The sequence below is a fragment of the Rhipicephalus sanguineus genome, chromosome 6, assembly GCF_013339695.2.
Source record: "Rhipicephalus sanguineus isolate Rsan-2018 chromosome 6, BIME_Rsan_1.4, whole genome shotgun sequence".
NCBI classification, from domain to species: domain Eukaryota; kingdom Metazoa; phylum Arthropoda; class Arachnida; order Ixodida; family Ixodidae; genus Rhipicephalus; species Rhipicephalus sanguineus.
The window spans coordinates 125,388,841-125,411,717 of NC_051181.1; the positions used below are offsets into that span (position 1 = coordinate 125,388,841).

Here is a 22,877-nt window from a genome sequence, read left to right on the forward strand (position 1 = left end):
GCGGCACCCTCATTAGTGCGGTGTGTGACGTGATTGGACCGTCCCAACTCGGAGCAATTCCCCGATCTAGGGATCTGGGGAAAGAGACCCTTTAAAGTGATCCCCCACGGGCTCATTTGACGCGAAATCATGATGTAGCACGCAATCGTCGTCATGTAAGGAAATGCTCGCCATGTAAATAATGTAAATAAACCACGCGAAGTTTCCCTTCAGTCTCTTCATGCTGCCTCTGCATCTTTCCTCCCGAGCCTCTGGTGCCTGAAAAGGCCGGTCGCAACACCGCTTAGGCTACTGAACACGAGCATAGTTATTGACAAATACAATAGTGAACAAATTGAAAGGAAATAAAACACGCTCTTGAATTTCCAGGCTCAGCTGTATCTGTCAAACCAGCTCCAATATGTCTACATATCATTACACCAAGATCAGTGTTGGCTACAGAGCTATTCCACAGGCTGATCCTAGATAAGTGCAAGTAACGGGTATTTTAGATTTTTCACAATGTTTTCACTTAAATTTTACAGTGATGTTTTTTAACAGCAGTTTTGTATATTGCTTCAAAAGGTGGGCTTTTTCAGCACCTTTCCAGTGCCTAAAGATTTTTGGAAAAGGTGCAAAAAAAATGATCTGCAAACGTTGTCTTTCTTGGCTGGTGTAAGGGCATTTCAGAGAGTTGGTTCAGCATACATAGCACCATTTATGGCAAAGCGTCCCAAGGAAAGATGATCTGAGCACATTCGCATATCTTGACCTCCTTTTTCACTTGCAGATGAGGCTTAAACACCATAAATAATCTTGTTCGGAAAATTTTTAGCAATGCCAACTTGGAAAATGGCCTTTTCGCCATGGAATGGTAGACGTGGTGACAGGAACGTTCCAAAACATCAAGTGGAGCCTTCCTGCATGTTTAATTGAGACCCCAGGATGCAACTAGCCACCACAAAAAATGATTTGGCACAAAAAAAATCACATTTAAAAAAATCTGTAGTTAAGGAATAATCTTTCTAAATAATTTGAGAGGTAATGGGTTAAAACGAGCCAAGACAGCAAATTTACTAGCTTAAATTACGTACTGAATGCTATGTATGTGCCCCATAACAAGCTAGCAAAACACGAGCCCATTCAGCTTGCAAAGAAGTTCATAGTATTTGGAAATCTTTTAAAGGGGCCCTGCGACACTTTTGCGACTGCCTTATTTAGCACCGCAAATGCGTGTAGTTATGAATGCCGAGACGAACGCAAAAAGAATTATGCAAATTGGTGCATGAAAAGTGAAGTTATTAGTCCTCAAAGTTCAAAACTCAAGCAGACGACGACGAGAAACGTTTTTTTCGGATTTCACTCTCCCGCTGACGTCAAAGACCGGCTCCAATCACCGCGCGCGTCTTATAAAGACATACCGGAAATGTCACCTCATGGTGGCCTTCACACAGTACATTGCTACACCTCTTTTTGACGGCGTTGTTACCATGCTTATTACAAACCACGTACGTCAGCTAGCAGACGCTCCCATAATTTGTCGTGCAGTGCACAAAATGAGTCTGGAAGACCTAACAGACCTCGAGCGCGAGCTCTTGCGACGCAGTGATTGATTGCATGTCGTGCACGCCATTGCAAATTGAAAGTGCGTCGCTGAGGCCCGCGCAACGCGAGGATGGCTCCATGGGCCCAGACGAAACGCTAACGCCCGATGACGCGGAAGGCGTCGGTCGGTAAGCGTTTAGAATTTTTTTTTTTCGTTGACAGCATCCGGAGCGTTGCGTGTTTCGCAGGTGCCGGTGTGGCCGGTGTCGCTCGATGCCGCAAAAGACAAAACGCGGAAGAGTATCGTTTGATTACCATTCCACAACGCACCTAGCGTCGTGTTCGTTGTTTTGAAAATATATCAGTTAGAAACAGGAATCATTTGTTTCTGAGAAAGCATAAAAAGGGGTTTTGCTCTTCTTAGACCTCCGTAGTATGGCCTAGCTACCACCATATGAATATTGCACGTCACGTGTCGCGTCAAGCCAATCAAAAACGAACGGTCTTTGTCGTCACTGTCACATGACATCACGTCACTTCCTGTAACAGAAATAGCCGATGTGTGTCGCCATAGTGCGAAATCAAGGTAGTTTATCGCGTGAATTAAAATTATAACCGCTTCGATTTCGGCGTTGCCACTTGCGCGACAATATCGGTGCATTCCACAGTGCCAGAAGAACCGATGAAAAAGACATGCTCAAGTTGTGTCGCAGGGCCCCTTTAACAAAGAGGAACCGTACAGCATTCTGACAACGCTGATGGGTCATCGATAAAAGTGTGTGTTCTGTGTGGTCAATGTTCACGGTATATATGCGCGGTTTCACTTTCACGCATGCATCTCGCACACAGCCCAAAATGTAGTTCTCGCAGGCAGTCTCTGGTTTGTAGTGTTATTTTTGTACAAGTGAACGAATTCCTCAATGAACAATGAATGACCTTGCCACACTGATAACAACATTGGCTGGTTGGCTATACCAACCTAACAACACCAACATATGTTGTTAAGTTGGCATAGAGCCGGTGCACTTTGTCTACAGACTGCAGCGGGAGAGTTTGCACTGAAACTGTTGCTAATACCTCTTTGCATCCCTGCGCCAACACTGGACAGACAAAAACACGTCTGCGAGATAACTGACAGCCACAAAGATAACTGTTCCCGGCAAGGATGCACGGCTTCCCAGGTCTAACCAATGCAGAACGGAACGCAAGCCGCCCAGCCAAGCTCTTTTTCCTTCGTGAACGAAACCATGCTTTTGCACCTCAGCCATCAACATGGAGATGCAACAGAAAGAAAAGTTTTCCCATCAATCAATGAGTCACAAGACTGGTTGACCAGAAAATTCTATCTGTAATTATCAACCTTTTGATTTACAATTACAATCTATATAGATTGATAACGTGCACAGGCAGGCATTGAGAGAGAAAGGAAACAAGCTGAAGTGAAGGGTAGCAGAGGTCTCTGTGTGGTTTCATCACGTCTCATTAATTTTCTACAAATCAATACGCTTCGAATGATTAATACTCATATGATTAAAAGACTATGTTTAATGTAATGTGTTTCTACAAATGTATTTGTCAAGATTATTTCACTTATCTGCACAGGAGAAAAATTCATGCGGGAAAAAACGGTTTGTATAATCAGTGAGCAGAAATGACCCACTTAGCGGCTCAAACGCAGTTCTCCGACGCAAGTTTTTAACACTCACTCGGTGAAACATCCCAGTCTTATCTAAACACAATAGAGACTGCCACGAGCTTATCTCAGTAGATAAGCGTAATCTATTGATCTTTACACTTGGCAGTGCAGAATGCCAGTCCCAACAATGACTCTGGAGTGGCAGGGTGACAGTCAACTATCTTCTTTATTATTCTGTTAGGCCGCACATTAAGAAGAAGAGTTGCAGTGAAGTTTCACCACAGGCAGCGCCTCCGAGTCTCTATGCCATGCTCCCCTTAGCTTTTACGTCTTATAACACTGTCACACGGGTCCTTTTTATCGCGATCACGCCTAATCCGGATCAAATTCCTTAGTCGTGATTGGCTCCTTTATGCAAGCTGCAGAAGGGAGCTAATCACAGTTGAGAAACTTGATCGCGACTGGGTTTAATTGTAATCAGCAGTGCACCATGTGACACCAGTATTATGTAACTTGATACAGTGGTGGAAGTGTTGCTTGCATTACGGATTGATTGATTGATTGATTGATTGATTGATTGATTGATTGATTGATTGATTGATTGATTGATTGATTGATTGATTGATTGATTGATTGATTGATTGATTGATTGATTGATTGATTGATTGCAGTGGGCAATATGCAAAAGCATGCGCAAGGTCCTGCATCAGGGTGTGTATAGAAAAGCCTGGTGGTGCCCCTATGGCAATACAATTTTTGTGGACAGGAATCCTCAGTCCTGTCCTCTGCAAAAGTCGTGTATTAGGTGAAGGAGGAACTGCGGTCAAGCCCACATTTAAAGTGGATATCTGTGTTATAAACATGGGACGACCTGTGACAATAATACTGTTGCCTTGCAGCCCCATTTAAAGGGGCCCTGCAAGACTTTCGTAAGTTACTGTGGAATGACCTTACTAAGTGACTTGCCTCGCGAATCTCCTACCGCAAAACTTTTTCTAATCTGTCCAGTACGTGAACGAAGTTCTCGCACAAAACGAGCGCCTTTTCTCATTTCGTTGCCATGAGCGCTTTTAAAGCCTACACAGGGGGACTGCAAAGGGTGGCAGCTCCAGGATTTTTTTTTACTGGGAGGGCACCATAGTGTTTCTCACTATAATACCTAGACTGGAATCTGGCGCTAGTGTCTACGCGGGCTTCTTGAGCGGCCCTTCAACCACCACGGGAATGATGGGAAGTACAGGCTTCGGATCTACTTCGGATGGCTTTCGTTCTTAAGATACGAGACGCTTGTTTGCCAAGTGTAAAACAAAATGATAAGAAATTATTTCCAATTAAAACTTGCTTCATTCTTTTGTACGTAGAACTTATTACAAAAAGTTTGCGTGACCGTGAGATGGAAGTGAAACATGGACAAATTCAACCACCAGGGTATGCATTGCTCTGCAATGGTGTTCCAAATTTGGCATCACCAAATAATGAATTATTTTTTTACACTTTAAAACAAACACGCTTGGTTTCCCTTGAAAGTACGCATTATCTATTTATGTAAATAACAGTACTGTAATGGATGAGAAAAACTTAATGTATCGTCTGCTGCGATGCCAGATGCGTCTGTCCAAGTGGTCTGCCTCCAACACATCTCTCGTTTTGTTGTGAAGTCAAGTCAGAGGAGCGTGACGATGCGTCTACTTCGCTTCGCCGTTGTTTTGCAGCCGATTTGAACGAGTTTTGGCAAGACGCGCTTATAAAAAAAGACGTGAGCTCGATGCAGTTTTTCGCACTGGCATGGGGCGCTACATCTATGCGCGGCAGTGAGTGCACGACGCTTAACTAAATCTGTCATATACAACCTGTAAAGCTGCAACGTTGCAGCAAATCAAGATATCTAGCGGTCTTCAGCCTCTTTGAACAACAAAGGCGCTGCTTGAGTGCTTTGAAACGCACCCCACTACCCACACCTCACGAAGACCGTAATTGAAACTGTAGAAAAAGATCCATAGACAGTTCGCTAGCTAATACTATCCAACCCGAAGCCTGTACTTCCCATTATTCCCATGGTGGTTGAACGATCGCAGCGCCAGTCTCCTCTCTAGGTTACTGTATGAAACTCTATGGAGGGCACCCATGACGAGTTCCTTCGTAGGGAGCAGAGAGGCGGGGAATGCGTTTTGACTGCGTTTGTCTTTGGAGGAGCAAGAGGGGAGGGGGTAGGCTAAAATTTCGGGGGGAGGGGTGCCGCCCCACCCGTTCCCCCCTTGGCAACACCCCCGAAGGCAAAGGGTGGAGGCTGCCCAAAAGTTATGTTGCAGTGTGGCATGGCCTTGAGCATTACTTTTCTCTCTTTCTCTCCCCCAACTTGCTGTATTAGTTGCTACTTCTGACTCAGGCCTGTGGTCCTGGGCATGTGGCAGCATTCTATGGGCAGCCCCAGTACCTACACAACACAGCACGTGGCCTACAAGATTGTCTGCCAGCACACACCCACTTGCTGCACAGTTGGGATCGCTTGCTACGAAGTTGAAATAACACTGCAAGTTAGTTGTTAGGGTTTAACGCCCCAAAACCATATGATTACGGGGGACGCCGTAGTGGAGGGCTCCGGAAATTTCGACCACCTGGGGTTCTTTGACGTGCAGCTAAATCTAAGTACGGGCCTCAAGCATTTTCACCTCTATCGAAAATGTGGCCGCCACAGCCGGGAACCGATACCGCGACCTTTGGGTCAGCAGTCAAGCACCTTATCCTTGAGAAGTGCGCAACCACTAGACCATCATGGCGGGTCAGATAACACTGCAAAGGAGAGAGCAGGCGATTTGCCATTGTCATTGACCCAAAATATTGTATATTGCCTTCTGCCTGCAGCTGAATAATGTTTAGTTCACGCATTCACAGGAGCTGCGACTACAGATCAGTGCTGTTTTCTGACAATGTTCTAAAAATGTCGCAGGGCCTCCTTAAGGTAACATAACTGAAGCACAACTATTTACTATAGAATGGCCTAAAGATGGTGCTCACTTGTTTGTGTGAAAATGAAGGATGTTGAGAAAGATGGTTGACAGCAGGCAATATGGCTAGCGAAAGAACAAGGAAAAACGAAGTACGGCAACCGTGGGCGCATGGCTGACAAGTTCTTTGTTTTCTTGCCGGAATAAACAGCCGCGCGTGGACGTGCTGCACTGGGCTCTTCAGGCATACTGTCCTTCAGCATACTGAAAGCCCAACTTATTGTCCAACAAAGTCTTCAGGTTTTACATAAGCAGTGCAGTTCATGCATGAACTGCACGGCACGGCATGCAGTTCAACTGTGCAGCCAGGTTTTAGACATGCCCGATAATGCTGCTTACAGCTGCTTGTCAGCTACTTTAAATGATGCAGACTGCTTCAAATGTTCACGACGCATAGGAGGTCTCAATTCAGTTACAATTCTGTGACCCCCTCTTGTACGCAACAATGGATAATGACATAATAAATTTTAGGGGCATGCGAATGGCCATTTTTGATACTTCAGTTTAATCTTTTCGAATACTGACAGCCATTTTTATTAATAACAATGATGTTCCCATTCTAGAGTTAACGTTAAAACCACAAGTGTGGCATATCAGGAGCAAATAAGCAGACTTTTCACACACACACAGAACTCGTGAGAAAGTGGGAGCGATGAGCGCATAGCTCATAAAGTCCGGCTCCTGAGTGAAGCAGCCCTGCTGCACTACTAAGCTCTCATGTTTTGTGTCTATACTATGCTTAAAGACATGAAATTTATCGCACCTTTGCAGAAATTTAGTGCTTGTTTCGTTGGAGTTTGAAAAGCATTCGTATCTACCGATAGTGGCTATTAGATTCAAAGACCAATGTTTGAACAGGATACTATTTCATGCCATAGCTGAAAAAAAATTTGTATTAGATCGGCACACACTCCTAATAATAGCTGAAGCTTGTGCGAGTTCATGATGATCCGGTTTGAAGGTTTTCACAGCACTCCTTGATTATACTTGCCCTGTCCCCCTTTTCTTAAATCTTGTATGGCTGTAAAGACCTCTAAACTGACCACGAACAAAGCTTTTTCTTCTAACACTATGGTGTTTGCCTTTGGACTGACTGTGACCTTTGTCAATTTCTACTTACCAGTGTGGCTTCCAGGGTCGGAGCCGTTCTCCTGGATAGACAACTGACCCGAAAGCTCAGAGAGGCCCTCATCGCTGCGGAAGCGCGACGGGTTGAGAGTTGACGAGAGGCGGCGGCGAAGCTTTTTCATTGCAGAGCATCCCGCCGGCCAGCCACTTCGGGGAGACGCACAGGGTTCTTCGTGGTCTCCGAGCCAACGTTGTCACTTCTCACTGTCCACCATCACAAGCCGGCCACCTGCATTTGGCAGCATAAACCGGATTAGAGAACACCACAGTTACATATGTTAAACCCATATAACTACGATTCACCAGTGAAGAACCAGCTGTGTGACTTTATCGGTGTAGGTCTCGACGAAAGTGAAAAGGTGATCTGTTACAGCAATAAGGACCATAAGCAGCGATAAATGCCAAACATACAGTTGTACACCACGAGCTCTCAACATTAATTAGAATAGTAATGAAAAATATGGCAGGGCTGGCTTCATGCATATGAATGTCCCATTCTGGATAAAAATTGTGCGGCTAGTTTGATCATATACAATACAATGCCTTTCCTACCGCAGTACAAAGCCATCTCCATGATTTCGAATTGCAACCATCTCATAACGCACCATCTCATAGCATAGCAGACCACACGCATAGCTGAAAACATCCACGTTGTTGCCACAAACTCGGACGAACGAGGAATGGGGTTGCAGATGTATTCCTCAAATGTACAGCCGCATGCAGGCAGATGATCACAAAGACAACACAGAAAAAAGCATTCAAGTGACAGTTTAAACAATACACCTTCTAGAGACTTCAAAAGAATTTCTTGCAGTGAAAACCAAAGAAAATAAAATGTAAGCATGAGCACAATGTCGCCTACTTGCAAAACCAACTTAATAGCCAAATGTTGAAAGCAGTTGCACCAAACCAGCTTAGTTTTAAATGAGGGCAAACGAATGAGAACCTTGAAGTGTGCAGAGCACATGCTTTTCAGTGCAGAAGTCTAATGTCCTTTTCAGTGCACTTTGTGGAGCAGGCACGGTACGCCACCTTACACGCAGATGAAGATGACATGGAAACCTTCGACTGCTAACAGAAGCTTTTAACAATGAAATGCCTCCAGCTGGTAGCTTCGATTACATGCAGTTAATCGCAGGCAGCAGAGTGGATGCCCATGAAATTGCATCCTAGACAAAAGACAACGGCATATTGCTTGAATGGACCAGTCTGCACTATGCTAGCAACACAAGAATGCATGGCAAGATGTGAAAGATTATTGCGGCGCAGACTCATAACAGATGAATTTCATGGGCTCCAATAAGACCCAGTAGCAAGAGATGGTGCCAACAGCTATGGCTTTTTAACGTTTCATGGACTGAATGGAAACGGAGATTATCAGCACTTGGTTTATAAAGCGTAATCAAAAGAGCTTTTTCTTTCTTCTATTTCCATGTAAGAACTACATGGAGGTAAAAGGACATCAACTTCGCAAACCATGCCATGCACAGTGCTTTAAAGATGACATCAAGAGATAAACAGCATGATTTGCACAGACCTGAAGCCTAACTTGAGATAGTGTTGAAAATCATAACTGTCAGCCCAGTGGCAATCATGTAGCACAAGTGACTAACAAGTGCCCAACATAATGCGCGACTATTTATCTAAAACTACTACAAACCCAAATAAAGCACTTGGACAGGCAGAACAGCTTTAACCAAAGGTCAAATCATTAGGAAGCCAGAGAACCTGACCTTCGTTTACAAACGAGATGCTCATACCCTAACTTTAGAGGATGTTTTTCAAGTAACGTAAAGCCAAATATCTAATGTTCCAGTGGGCTACAGCTTCCTTCGGAATGGTGGCTTTGCGGATGGTGTTCTGTTCCAGCTTTTAACCGCTTATGGCTGCCCAATCAATTACAGATCGTAGCCTCATTAGAAAACACACATCTCCTGTCGCCTTTTGTGACACCCTCATTGCAATGCTGAGCAGCATTGCATGTGCATCTGAATAAAGACAAAGCCAATAAATGGAGGAAGAAAGTAAAGGGTAGTCAACATACTCTTGGAAACAATGCAGTTTACAAACTATATAAAGGAAGAGGCCCCTGGAGCGAAGGCACTATAACGGACTTTCATGCCATCTACACAAAGCAAATGTTGGGGTGAGACAGAACCATGTAACTAAGCAAAACAATTATTGGCTTTATAGCACTCAAGTGACTTCTACAAGAAAGACGACAAGGGTTAGCACTAGTATCCAGTAGAAAACAGCGCTGAAAAGACGGGACGAAGAAAAGACACAGACCACAGCGCCGTGGTCTGTGTCCTTTCGTTGTCCCGTCTTTTAAACCCCGTTTTCTACTGTAAATCATGAATTAACCAGCCCAAACGCGTACCCTACTGCCGTAAGCACTAACTTTAAAATGAGTAGAGCTACAGCCTGGCCTAGCTGTATTGTACTACATGCCACTTCACTGCTACAGGCCCAATAACTGTTCCTGCTGAAGTAGTTAGAAAATCTGTACTCCTCAATGTAATTTTAGTAAAAGGAAACCCTTATGACAAACTGGGAAGGAGTGAAATAGTGGAAGTGAAGACAACAACGGAGTCAGATGGCAGCATGCTGATCACCACGAATGTGCATCCCAGGGGCCCGCTCAAAGCTGCAAATATAAAGCTGTCGTGCTCAAAAAGTTCCAGGAGGCACGAATGGCCCACTTTGTTGGCACACAGAAGGTGGTCATGAGAATGACGAAATGAGTATCCCAATTTAAAGGAGTACCGACACGACTTTGAGGCACCCCAAAGGGGACATTTCTTGTTTCCATGGTATGCACTATCAACGCTCCCTACACACCGGAGCCCAACAACATGCATAAAATACTTTACTTTGATCTTAAAATTTTCGTTGCTTAGCATCTGCAAGCCAGCCCCACTGTAATGGACATAATCACGATGAGCCAACACAGTTCACTGGGTTTGCAAAGTCTGCATCCTGCATGTAACCTAAATCGCTGTCAGATTCGCTAGACAACAATTCACTCATCGTTGTTTATGTGAACCACGCGTGACTGACAGCAAACTGACAGCTCTTGCTAGTATGTCGCGAGTTGACCTTCCCGTGACGTCACACCTGTGCTGACACGTCACTGCAAAACTGCCCTCTCGATACTGAAACCGAAAGTGCTTTTTTAAGGCAGTGCTATTAAAAATATATTCAATGCATTCCCAAGCACTACGACACTCTCTTAAAGGTTCTCGACACCCATGTTTTTATTTAGAGCAACAAGCCAAAAGTATTTAAAATTCGTGTCACTACTCCTTAAACACTTACTCCCACTCACCTCTACACATGTTCACAGAAGTTAAACTGCCGTTGCAGACTCACCGACAAAATATTAGCTCAGCTTTAGAGTTTTACTGGTGTCTCACATAGTTACCACCTTCAATGCATGCCCGATAGGAAGACCAATGAGGTTACAAGTGTTGAGGTTACCGCTCATCGTTAGTTTACTGACGTTGCCTGCTTTGCACAGTGATACACTGATGCAATGCATGAGTAATAATACTCTGTGATCATCACAGATTTATGTGGACCATAAAGGAGCAGCTTTTGAAAACTACTGATGACACTTGTGTAATCACAAAAACTAGTATGCTGTTGCTCTTTTTTTTTTTTCTTTTACGTGGTGTTGGTGTAATGGTGTTAATCTTGCTGCCTCTCTGAATAAAACGCTTACATTTGAACCAACAAGTTCCCACAGCCCACAAATATGTGAACCACACCCTATCTTCCTCACACACGAAATAAAAGGAATAATAACTGATGTCATTTATTTTTGGCATTGCAGTGCGCACGTTCAAAGAAAGAAAAATACTGCTTAGTTTCTCGCCTTTCACTCTCGTTGTTTTTTTTTTTTCATCTAGCTGAAGCGTTCGCGATCGAAGCTCACAATTAGCGTGATTTTTTTTTTTTTTTTTTTTTGCTCTCCACTTATCAATGATAAAATCTTCGACCGCAAGTTGCACGCACATATGTTCACTGCAGCGATAAATCTTGGTTTTTGCATCGCAAAGTGTCTTTGCATACTCGTGCATGCTTATTTTGGGCAAGTGTCATCAGTAACGCTTCAAGATGCATAGACAACCCCACTTGCAGTCGCAAAAGTTTGCAAAAACTACCATCGAATAAACGGTCGCACAGCTCCAACGCAGGAAAAAAAGAAAAGAAAGAAAAACCGTCGCGATCGGAGCAATGGAAATCCGGTACTTCGCCGATTCCGACGGAAATGCATACTAAATCCAGTCCACGCAGTCGCTGTCGTCCTTGGGTGCTCCGACAAAGAAAAAAGAAATAATGCGTACCAGTTTGCGACGCCAAGGTAGCGATGAGCACCCAAACGGAAAGTCCGCGAAGAATTCCTTTTGTGTTCCTCTTTTGTTCGATATGTTTTTCTCACCGCATAGCCGAGATCCCGATACGCGATAAAAACAAATTTTGCGAAACACCACGCCCCAAGATAAAATTAAAAGGAAAAGAACAGAACTGCCGCGAACAGCGTTGTAAGCTTCCGAAGTTCCCGTAAGTAAAATAGAAAGACGCACGCTGCGCGCAAGAAATCAAACGGATTTAACGACAGCGCACCTGCGAGCTCGCTCAAAAGTGGGAGGTGGTCGTAGCAGTTTAAAAAACTTCGACGGAACGAATCCCATCGCGAGCGGTAACGTATAGTGTACGCGAGTACAAGTTCACAACTAACGAGGCGATCGCCGGCAGCCCAGACGCGTAGTGCGACATATGCGGCGAGTAATTTGAGAGCTCAGCTTCGACTGGTGAAACTGAAACGACCCAAGTTGACGTTGAGTCATGCCGCCGCCGCGGCCACGACAGAAGGTGCGCACACGCGCGCCGCTATTTCGCGTGCGATTACGGGACAGGCGTCGTTCGTCGCTCGTGCGAGTTGTGCGTGCCGCTCGAGACGTTCTCCGAGCGAGCGGGACACACGCGAAAGCGCGAAATCGCGAGAAAATGCGTAAAAACTAGGCCTCACCTGTCACACGAACGGCGTTCGCATACCTTCCAACCCGATCCCGTCGTGCGTTGCGCTCTGGCGGCTTTTCCAGCCACCAGCCACCACCTGCTACGTCACGTGACACAACAAAAACCCGCAGCGCGACTTTTTGAAGCTCTTTTCTTGGTTCGTCGATTTCGCGCGCCGCGCTGAACAAGGAGGTTGTGCGGTTTCCTTTAGGTTGTGCGCTATGGTCGTACGAAGACTCCTTAATTTAGTTGGATAGTTATATCAGCGCAAATTCTCGCAACCAGCTTGTAGAGCGGTCAACTTGTAGCACCCGATACAAGTGTGGTCCCTTCGATGCGGGTCGATTGAGCTCGGCCGGGGTTCTGAACGCGTGTTAGTCACGCCGGGGTTTTCCAGGCAGGTTTAGAGAAGTGAGTCAGGAGCACAACAAATAATATTCAAGCATCACTTCCCAATCAAGAGGAAGCCTACAGAAACCCACTTCAAGGGAACGCAACCAGAAGGAATAAAAACAAATGCGAGATTCAAGCCCCTCGCGTAAATGCGTCATATTGGTCATATCGATTTATGTAGATCTAAACGCACCTTAGCTCTGCAAAATTCCTTGGATATTAAGCGTAGAGGATTTCAAACCTCCTCCCCCCCCCCCCCCCCCATACAGACACACGCGCGAACATACATAACGGGTGGTAAGATGCCTCCCCCCCCCCCTCACAAAAAAAATTTGCTGGCTACGCCCACCCGCTGGTTACGTCGAACATTAAATGTGGACGCGTTGAAAGAGATCGTGACTGCAATCAGCAGGTATAAATATCTAATGACGAGTTCGTAGGATGCGTCGCCAACAATCGGCGGGATTTGTTTATCACCCTAGTCCACCCTACCCTAGTCGGTGACTTTCGTATCGTCTCCGAGATGCGGTTAATGCGGTGCCAAGAAATGCTACTGTCTCCGAGGCCATAGGCTGTTCAGCATGTGCGCTTTGCCCCATCTTGGACAGATGGCGGCACAATCGGCATAATCGTTTGAACTTTGCTTTCAAGTTCTGTACGAAATGCTCAGCCGCTCAGCTTCAATCTTCAAGTTGGTGGCAGCACCAGCAGCGCGGCCAGGGCGCGGCTCTTCAAAACGGTTGTATTTCTCTCGCTGTTTGTTTCAGAGACGTGGCTTATATAAAGGCTTGCACGCGCAACAGCACGAGTAGTCTATTCGAGAGCTTGAACATTATCCCACAACGTTTTCCTGAGGACCGCCGGCGCGACAAAAACTGCCAGTGGCTCGAGGTGTTCCGTGGTTCCGCAAAGTGATCTGCAATTTCAAAACGTCGGAAGAATGACTCACAAGCGAGTCAGCAGTACCTCCGGTCTGTCAAAGAAGAAAGCGAAGAGGACAAATCACGTTGAGCGCCAAAAAGAGGTCAGTATAAAGGGGCTATTTTTCTACAAGCCCAGCATCACTTCCAACAAGTCTTGTACAGTGCGTTACAGAAAATGAGTAACAACTTCCTTAAAATGTAATTGATTACAGTGGTCAAATACAGCCCCAGAAAATTAACTGAGCAATTACAGAAATGTAATCGATTACTTTTGCGTTACTTCGCCTCAAAATTTTATTGTCTAAACACGATAACACAAGTTTATTCAAACTTCAACGAACTACTGTGGCTAGCATGGTAGCGAGAAGGCTGGAGGCTTGCGTGAAGGCTGGGAGGCTTACTGTAGCTTCTGTGATGTAGTGTTACACGTTGTTAACTTTCAACAGGAGCTGTTGTTTCTCAAAGTTGTTGTCGCTGATACTTTCACGTTTCCTCGTTAAGAAGTCAGCTGCTACGGTTCGATTCCAACCGCGGCGGTCGCATTTAGGTGGAGGCGAAATGGTAGAACCCCGTGTACTGTGTGATGTCAGTGCACTTTACCCTGCAACATTTTTTTCAGCATGGTCAGGATAACGCTGCCGATCCGTAGAACACGCGAGCCAAACATTATAGCGCAGCACGCGGCCTGGAATTTACAATTAATTCCCAAAGTCAGCTAAAATCGCTCCCTCTTCTGTCTACAAATGACGCCATATACTCAAATGACCGCGCCATATACCCAAATTCACGACCATTGGCTGATTTGAGCATCGTTGGCTGCATAGTTACTGCGCCCGTCGCGGGAGGCCGCCATGTGCCCGCGGGCGCTCGCGATCTCACTGAAGGTTAGCCGCGCGCTCAAAGAATAAAAAAGAAAAAGTGCTCAAGGTACTGACGCGCGCGTGACGTGACTTCTTTCCCCCGTGCCATCCCTCCCTGCTTAGCTTCCAGCGCGTTCGTCGGGACGAGTGAAGAGACTCTCTCAATGCATGCGCTGGAGGTAAAGGCGGTAACACCTTGCGCATAAGCTTGTAAATGAGTGCTTCGATGCTTGTGTCCATGTTCTCTATGAAGCGTCGCGTTTCGCTGTTGCTGGCGCTCAGGTAAGACCAAGGAAAAGGTGAAAGGAAGCTTTTGTAGGGACCCCCTGTCTTGTCAGACGAGGGGTCCCTATATTTAGTGGTCTCATATTTTTCGGTTCGGGAACTGCCGTAGAAAACTGGTTACAACTTGATTTTGGAAAAAATAGTAATTGATTACAGGTAATCAGTTAAAATAAGAAAATGTAATTGATTTACCCGGAACGTTACAGTTTCGGAAAGTAATCGATTATGTTACAAAATTACAAGAAAATGTAATAGATTAGAAGTAATCGATTACTTGTAACGCGTTACGTACTACAACTCTGCTTCCAACGCATCAAACAGCATAGCGATCTCATCACACCTAATTTACTTGCTATTTTTTCCTTCGTTCAGGACACGGTGCCCGTCAAGAAGACCGAAGCAAGCATGAGTGAAACTGAAGATATATTGAGGGAGATGTTGAACGCATTCGATGAGCAAATTCAACAGAAGGAGGAGTGCCTCACAAGCATTCAAAAGATACTACAGGACAGCTCTGTAAGAGTCACGTTGCCTATATCACTCGATCAGCGTTGTTCGTAGTTAACTACGATACTATATGTGTAGGTCCACCGCTTGCGTACTTCCTGATCAGCATGTTCATCTCACTTGCCTGTAGGCGCGGATCCAGACTCATATTTCCAAAAGGGGCTAGGTGGGGACTGGTCAACATTTAGATGGTTATGATATGGTGACTGCACGTATGACTGCTATCACCAACGAAATTATTGACAATTCATTCGCGGGCGCGGGTTCGATTCCAGGTCACGGCGGCCGCATTTCGACGGGGACGAAATGCGAAGAACGTGCAAGAAGAAGCAAAGAACGGCGTGCCTCACAATCATATCGTGGTTTTGGCACGTAAAACCCCAGTAATTGTCATTATGATTAACAATTCATTCGCGCGTCCCAGTGAGCGTTTACATTAACAGCTTTGAATGAGGATTTTTATGAGTAATTGCCCAAGCCGTATGCTGCATGATACCACCCACGAAACCGTAAAAAAATAGGGGGGGGGGGGTCACATCTCCCTTGGCTTGACGCATGTGTGCATGCCAGCCATGAGATTTAACTGTTTAATCGTTCGTGCATGCGTGTCTCTTTACAAGGTCGATCAAGCAGCTGAAAACTTCATGAGGTTTGCGATGAATTACGTGGAGGAGAAGAGGAATAGGTCCTTAGAGCTGGTGTATGAAATCAACGGAGCTCTTCGGCGCATCGCAGAGACCGACTAGCATCGAGAGCTCATCGAGGAGACGACGACAGCAGGCTGCCTGTAATACACTCAGTTAAATGAATAAATAGTTTAATGAAATATACCATAATCTCTTTATTGTGCACTAAAGAGGTCTGTCTCGTCATGCGCTTAGAGCTCGCTATACACGAGAACGCATGATTTTTCGTACGTAACAGTGACACAAAATGCGCTAGTGTACTTATAACGCACTATAATAGTTACTATACACTAATAATTTCCGACGCACCACGTTGGAAGGGATAACTGTGGTCAAGTCCTTGAGGCCAAAACTCCTTTCATTACCAGCGCCAGTTAATCAAGTTCTTACGCTGCTTATTGATAAGTATGCTACATTATTATGCAGCAGTAAATAACAATTTTAATTTTATCTACTTAGTGAAGTTCCCAAACATTTTTCCAGTGAAAAAAGCTCGGCGGCAGTACAGACGTCACATTTTAGGACGGAAATTATATGTCATAAAAAAAAAATCCCAATCTGGAGAATAAAAACTAAACAGGCAGGACCCCTAAGGTATGCCACATGAGTAGCAGACGCGACAGAAGATTTTTTTTTTCCTTGAACACGTTAATACATTACCTCCAAGACGTTCGGCATCGTCTTGTGGCGTTTTAATCTCGGAGGCCATGTGGCGCTCCGCGTCAACTTTTTCTCCGGCAGGTGACGCGTTAATCGTCTTAAATTCCAGCAGCGCGATTTTTTAAACGGTGTAATTTGTTCCACCATTTCTCTGAAAGACCTAATCCGTCTCGGCAAGCGCGAATAACGCGACGCAGATGTGAAGAATATACTTCAAAATTTCCAGCATGCCGCAAGGACGCGTAAGGTAGCAGACGACAGCTTGTTGTTGCTTGGACGCCATTGGCACAAGAACAACTTGGTAGAATCGTTATTTTTTTTTTAGGGTTACTGCAAGGTTTAGAGCAGGAGTACGGTTCAGTCGCTAATTTAACGGCAGTCTACTTCGGTAAAATGAGTCAGAACGGCGAGAGCAGCCGCGACGGATCCCCGCAAGAAGATACGCAGGGCCGGGCGGGCCTTTCCTCCGATGTTGCTGCTGAAATGGCTTCACAGGTTCAGGTACCGTGAGTCGCCAAGCCTAACATGAGAGCGTTCCATTCATGTTTCTTTCGTGTGTTTTTGTCCGACTAGGGTCCCAACGCCCGTCAACAGGCCGGCGGAGACAACGAGCCGAGCGACGCCGTGGAGATTATTTGCAGAGAAGTCCGAAAAATTTTGACCGAGTTGAAAGAGCAGGCTCAGGTGGAGGACCACTACATGTCCACCATACAGGAAACTGTTGGGGCCAAGGTCTGCATCGCGCTAATTACCCTTAGTCGCTCCAAGTTCCAATGACGTCATTCAAAAATGAATCGGTTTAGATTGATAAATTTTACTCTGGTGTCTCTATTGTCGTTGATTTCACGTCATAGCTTTAATAATAGAGGAGAAAACCAAAGTCAAAGTCTCATTTTTAAATTTTGCGCCGAAATATCCACGCGTAAGGTCACGGGTTTCAAAGTGTATGTTCGTATTTTGGCGACAATGGCACGACGAAATTTTCTATAACTTGGTACGGTATGTCTCTGGCCGCCTACGACGACACTTCATTTTTACCCATTAGGAACTTTGTATGCCCGAATAGACGCCGTCAAAAGCTATGACGTCACGGTGACTGGTGCGGAAACTTCAAGGTGGCGTCGCCACCCGCATTTTCTTTTTGCGCGTTTTCTCGCTTAGCAAGCGTCTTCTCGCGGAAAACGTGGTATTTTTGGTATCAAGAAATAGTAATTTACTAATAAGATAAAAATCAGTTTTCTCTTTAGTGTCCTTTAAACTAACAACCGGTTTCATGTAATATAACGACTTCCCGCCGAGGAGTCCGTTGCCATGCAGGCCGGTCACCTGAGCAGCCCCGGTCACCAACCGCACTTTCAAGTTTTGACCACTAATACCAAATTTATTCAGTGCGGAGCACATTAGAGGCCCGGGCTGTCGCATGCTGTCGTCGCTTGGCGTAACGCAGGCAAAACCACGTATAGCATAGCCACCTGTAACATATCGAGCGCGCGCTCGCGCCAAGGAGAAGTCTTCTTCCTCTTGTTCTTCGAACGCCTTGATGATTATAAGTGCGGAGCACTTTAGGGGCCCGGGCTGTCGTATGCTGTCGTCGCTTGGAGTAACGCAGGCAAAACCACATATAAAAATAGTTTTTAACACGAAAGTGTTTTATGCCGGGGTCCACCAAAACTTCAGTGACGTATTTCCGTCACGGAAATGACGTCGAAAATCTTTACACGATCAGATGGCAAAGAAAAAACAGTTCTGTCAAAACGGGCATCGAACCCGCCACCGCTCAGTCCGCAGCAACAGATGCCGGGCACGATATCCACAGCGCCACGGTCACTATTTTTTTTTCTTTTTAGAGGCTTTACAAACGCGCCTTTTATATCTACCACTCCCCCGGTCGGCGGGGTGGTGTTGCCCCCTGGGAGCGGTAAAGTAAAGTTATTCTTAATTACTGTGGCCTCCGCGATTAGCACCTGCAACGCGTTACACGTCAATCCCATTCGGCGCGTTTTCAATAGAAGTTCAATTTTGTCAATGCCTTAACACACCGCGAGGTGGCGATCTTAGCCCAAGCGTCGTAAAAGCGTCGGCCTCCCTCATAGCATCATGCTAATCCAAACCAAAAATAGCTCTCTTATATCAATGTACAATTACTCTCTTATATCAATGTACAGTAAACTTTCAGTTACTTCTGTAAGGGCACGCTTTCGTGTTTTATTCCGAATCCTATGACGGAGGAATCAACCATTTTTTTTTTCTCGTCTCTTCAACAAGATGACAGAGGCGGTGGAGGAATTCGTAAAGACAGCGAGGAGATGCTTCGACGACAAAAGAAAAGCGGTCTGGGAGATCGTGTCGGAGATCAATGCCGCCCTGCAAAGAACTGCCGAAAACGACAAGATGCTAGAGGCCTTGAAGGCGGCGATGGAGACCACCTGGAACGCACTGTTGTAGTTGAGCTCAAGACAGTGTGAATAAGTTTTGTCGAATAAAGTAATCGACACGATAAGAAGTCGGTTCTCCTTAACCAGGGGCGGCGCCAGGGGGCGCACGGGCACCCCCCCCCCCTTCGAATTTTCGCCTGCGCCCCTTGCCCCTCCCAAGAGAAAACATGGGCGAAACACAACGCGCATAAGTTCCGCGTCTACCAAAAGTATACAAGTACGGAATGCGGAGTGAGGGTAGTGTTGGTCAAATATATGTATGTCATCTCAACGACCCAGACAACGCAAAGGCATCCTAGGGACATCCAAATGACATCCCTTTTGGGAGTTCGGGACATCCAAAAGACGTCCCACACAAGGTGGAAAAACATCCCAAGTGATACAAAAAAAGACCTTTTTGGGATGTCCCAAAACTGCATGCGTGTGGGATGTTATTGGGACATGTGGCCACTTTTTACTGCAGGATTATTTCAAAAGGGTGGGACATCTGCTCCCATAACATGTTAACTTGCTTCATCGCGCTCGACCACCCCCTACCTAAGAGAGCCAGTTGCCTCTCCAGGAAAGCATATTCCTCGTCCAACCAACCCACTTTTTTTTTCACATAGATAACTTGATAACTTAAAACCAAGTCATGTGTTCAGAAACCAAGCAACATGCATGGAACATCAAGTGACCAGCAAAAATGATTTATTGCCTCACTATTATATGGCACTACAATCATGCCGAGAAGGACAGAGAACTTGGTATTGTCGAGCGTGTAGTCTAAGGTGCACACTTTCGAGTGGGGGGCCTTCCATGGTGTCCAGCAAAAGGGCTTGCAGAGGCAGCTGAGGACAACAAAAACAAAGCCTGCATGTATGTATACGTACTGCACACAACATGCATGAAAATGGTGAACAACAGGAACATAGCATGACTATATTGTCTTACGTCTCCTGAGACAGGGTTAAACCTCATTCCAGATGCACAAGTGCCTGCTTTTACTTATTGCTTTGTCAACACTAGAATCATGAGAACTCTGTATTTATGAGCATGACATCTGGGGTGTACGCTTTCAAACGCAGAGCATTCCAGCTGGCGTCCAACAGCAGGGCTCGCAGAGGCAGCTGAGAACAAAAACAAAGCCTTAATGTACATGTCCATACTGCACACACAAACGCACAAAGATGGTGCACAACGGGGATATAGCATGCCTATTTTGTCCTGTGTGTGTGTGAAGAGGTTAAAGGGACCGACAACCAACTTTTATGGTACCTATTTTCTTTAACGCGACAGAAAGCTTACCAGTCAGAGTGTATAATCAAGGAATGGTGATGTGGAAAATGCCGTGAAACATTTGTAATTCGAATTTTTCTATCTGCGACAGATATGAAGTCGTATACACACGTGACAAGACATGATGCAAACAGTGAGCGTGACAGCGGTTCGTGTTCGAGCGCGGCGGTTTACTGCGTGTGTGTGTACTCGCGCGCATGCGCTACGGCTCGACATGGTCCACTGGCTACCGCGAAGGCAGCGCCGTTACTTGTCACCATGCAACTCCTTTTACCTCATAAGCAGCACAGAATAGAGTGGGGATGGATAGTAATATACATACTAATATTTTTAGGACCAATAATGGCACACATGACGGTATCACACTACGTGACTTTGTACAGCAAAGTGATCAACTCCGCAATCTAGCTTCAAGGCTCTTGCGATAGGTTGCACAACATGCCTTTTTTTTGTTACTTTTAAACACAATGGAGAGATATAAATCCTACTCACAGCGCGAAAAGAATGGTGGAATATGTGAGTATATAGCGCGGTCTTTTCATTTCTGACAGGATCTGGCCAGTTGTCGGTCCCTTCTCCTTTAAGCCTGGTTCATACTGAAGTGCTTGTAAACAACAATGCACAATTTTACTTATTGCTTTACCAACGAAATTCATGCGAGGAATGACAAAGGAATTGGTATTTACGAGCATGACGTCCAAGGTGCACGCGTTTAAACACAGAGCCTCCCAGCTGTTGTCCAGGAGCGGAGTTCGCAGAGGCAGCTGAGGAAAACAAAAACAAATCCTTCATGTATATGCATATCCACTGCAAGCACAAATATACATGAAAGTGGCGCACAAAACAAACATAGCACAACTGTGTTTTTGCATGTCTGCTAGTTTAAGAGGAGTAAAACCTGCTTAATAATTACTTGCTCATAAGCAGACATTTCTCCTTTTAGCTTACTCTAATTATGTCGGTTACGACTTTAGCATTTACAAGCATGAAGTCTAAGCTGCACGTTTTCCGTCTCGTAACCTGCATGCCTATGTCCAGGAAGCTGAGCACATTCTATGTCATTACCGGTAGGCAAAGGTGCAGACATTTGGGGTAAAGGTGCACACCAGGGGCACCACTACTAGAAGCAGCTGAAAAAAAAAGAAAAAAGATCATGTAATATGTGTACACAGCTAGCACATGCAAAAAGAATATCATTGAGCAACAGTGCATATCACAAACGTGCTACATTTGTTTGGAAGTAAAACCTACTTGACAAACAGAGTGGGCTAGTTGGTCATTTCGGTTGTGTGAAACTACTTGACTGCTGGTAAAGGATGAAAACAACATGCACTGAAAAAAGGCGGAGTTATCGGGAAGCCAGACAAGGTGCCAGTTGCTAATATGCACCAAGTGACTGAGCAACAGGTTCTGCTGCTTCATAGAGATGTAGCAGAAACACCAACATACATTTTTCAGTTTCTTGTTTCAGTAAGACAAAAATCATGATCATAATCACAAACGATACGGTATATACCAGTACAAAACTGGGCTGTGACCTTTTCTTCTGATAACCGGCTAACTGATGGCCAGCAGCAGGACTCGCACGTGCAACTGAATAAAAGAATAGCAAGAATATGCGCTGTTTTGAACATAAGTTCTGGCTTTTCTTACAAATGGTGTCATAATGAGAGCAAAAAATTTGGTACTGGGCATAAACTGAGGGCAAGCCAGTCTTGTGTGCAGCAATGCTTAATTCATGTTCACAGCCCACTACAAATGGTTAAACTTGACACATGCATTTGACCATTCCAATTTTTTTACGTTTATGTCAGTTGCCGTGGAAAACATGTACAACAAACCTTTGAAGTTTTTTTCTTTGTCGTCCAGGACTTCTGATCGTTCTCCACGGCACTACGCACGCGCCGGCTTGCAGTTATTCGAGGCAGATCAGCCATGTGTTCCACGATCGCGGTGTCAATCTACACACGTGGCCGACAACAACAACATATCAGCATTGTGAGCTTAACAGTTTCTGCGGAAGATAAACCAAATCGCGTCACAAATAAAACTTACTCCAACGTGCCATTCTTGCTGCGAGGGTTCAGTTCAGCGTACGCCAACCTGCGCGCGGTGGGGAGCCAAAGAAGAAAGTGCTAAGAACGTGCTGATTGCAGTAATCCAGGCATGTCAAGTACTTACCGAAGAGGTGGAAAAACGTTGAAATCGGCAAGATCTTGCAACCAGGCAAACACCTACGGCATGCGCGCTTGTGATTTTTCGACGAAACGTCACGGATCAAACAACTAAAAACGAGGCCAACGAAGAGTCTGATCTATCCGAACTCCAAACACGCCGGGCGCCATGATGGCGATGGCAATGTCTGCGCAGTGCTCGCAGCAAATCGTCCACTATTTGAGCAGGTGTTGGCTCGCAGTAAGCGCAATTAAAGAACAATTGCGTATTAAACCTAAGAAAGAAAACAATAAAATAACAATATTTCATTCAATTCTTCTAAAGTTAATATGTCGGTGTTTTTATAAATACGACACC

General features: G+C 45.3%; 2 protein-coding genes and 1 long non-coding RNA gene across 4 annotated transcripts in view; 1 reads left to right on the forward strand and 2 right to left on the reverse strand.

Moving 5' to 3' along the window:
- The window catches only part of LOC119396354 (cyclin-dependent kinase 16), a 175,148-nt gene extending 162,713 nt beyond the window's left edge, over nt 1-12,435 (reverse strand). The window contains exons 1-2 of one of the 2 annotated variants that reach the window (XM_037663544.2): nt 12,329-12,435; nt 7,286-7,522 (exon numbers count right to left, since the gene is read on the reverse strand). In XM_037663544.2, coding sequence (XP_037519472.1) covers nt 7,286-7,415 — 130 coding nt within the window. In that variant the 5' untranslated portion in view covers nt 7,416-7,522; nt 12,329-12,435. Of the gene's footprint in view, nt 1-7,285; nt 7,523-11,642; nt 11,779-12,328 lie in introns of those variants that run through there. The other variant, XM_037663545.2, reaches the window with a different exon arrangement.
- A 996-nt stretch (nt 12,436-13,431) lies between these two features.
- Nucleotides 13,432-16,103, forward strand: LOC119398034 (uncharacterized). Its single transcript, XM_037665300.2, has 3 exons — nt 13,432-13,735; nt 15,152-15,295; nt 15,907-16,103. The coding sequence occupies exons 1-3, from the start codon at nt 13,652-13,654 to the stop codon at nt 16,030-16,032; spliced, it is 354 nt and encodes a 117-aa protein (XP_037521228.1). The 5' UTR covers nt 13,432-13,651; the 3' UTR covers nt 16,033-16,103.
- Nucleotides 16,104-20,159: 4,056 nt separating this feature from the next.
- Nucleotides 20,160-22,621, reverse strand: LOC125758804 (uncharacterized). Its single transcript, XR_007416431.1, has 3 exons — nt 22,187-22,621; nt 21,411-21,475; nt 20,160-20,176 (listed from the first exon to the last, which is right to left on the reverse strand). It is a non-coding gene; the product is annotated as an uncharacterized LOC125758804 (long non-coding RNA).
- Nucleotides 22,622-22,877: the final 256 nt, after the last annotated feature.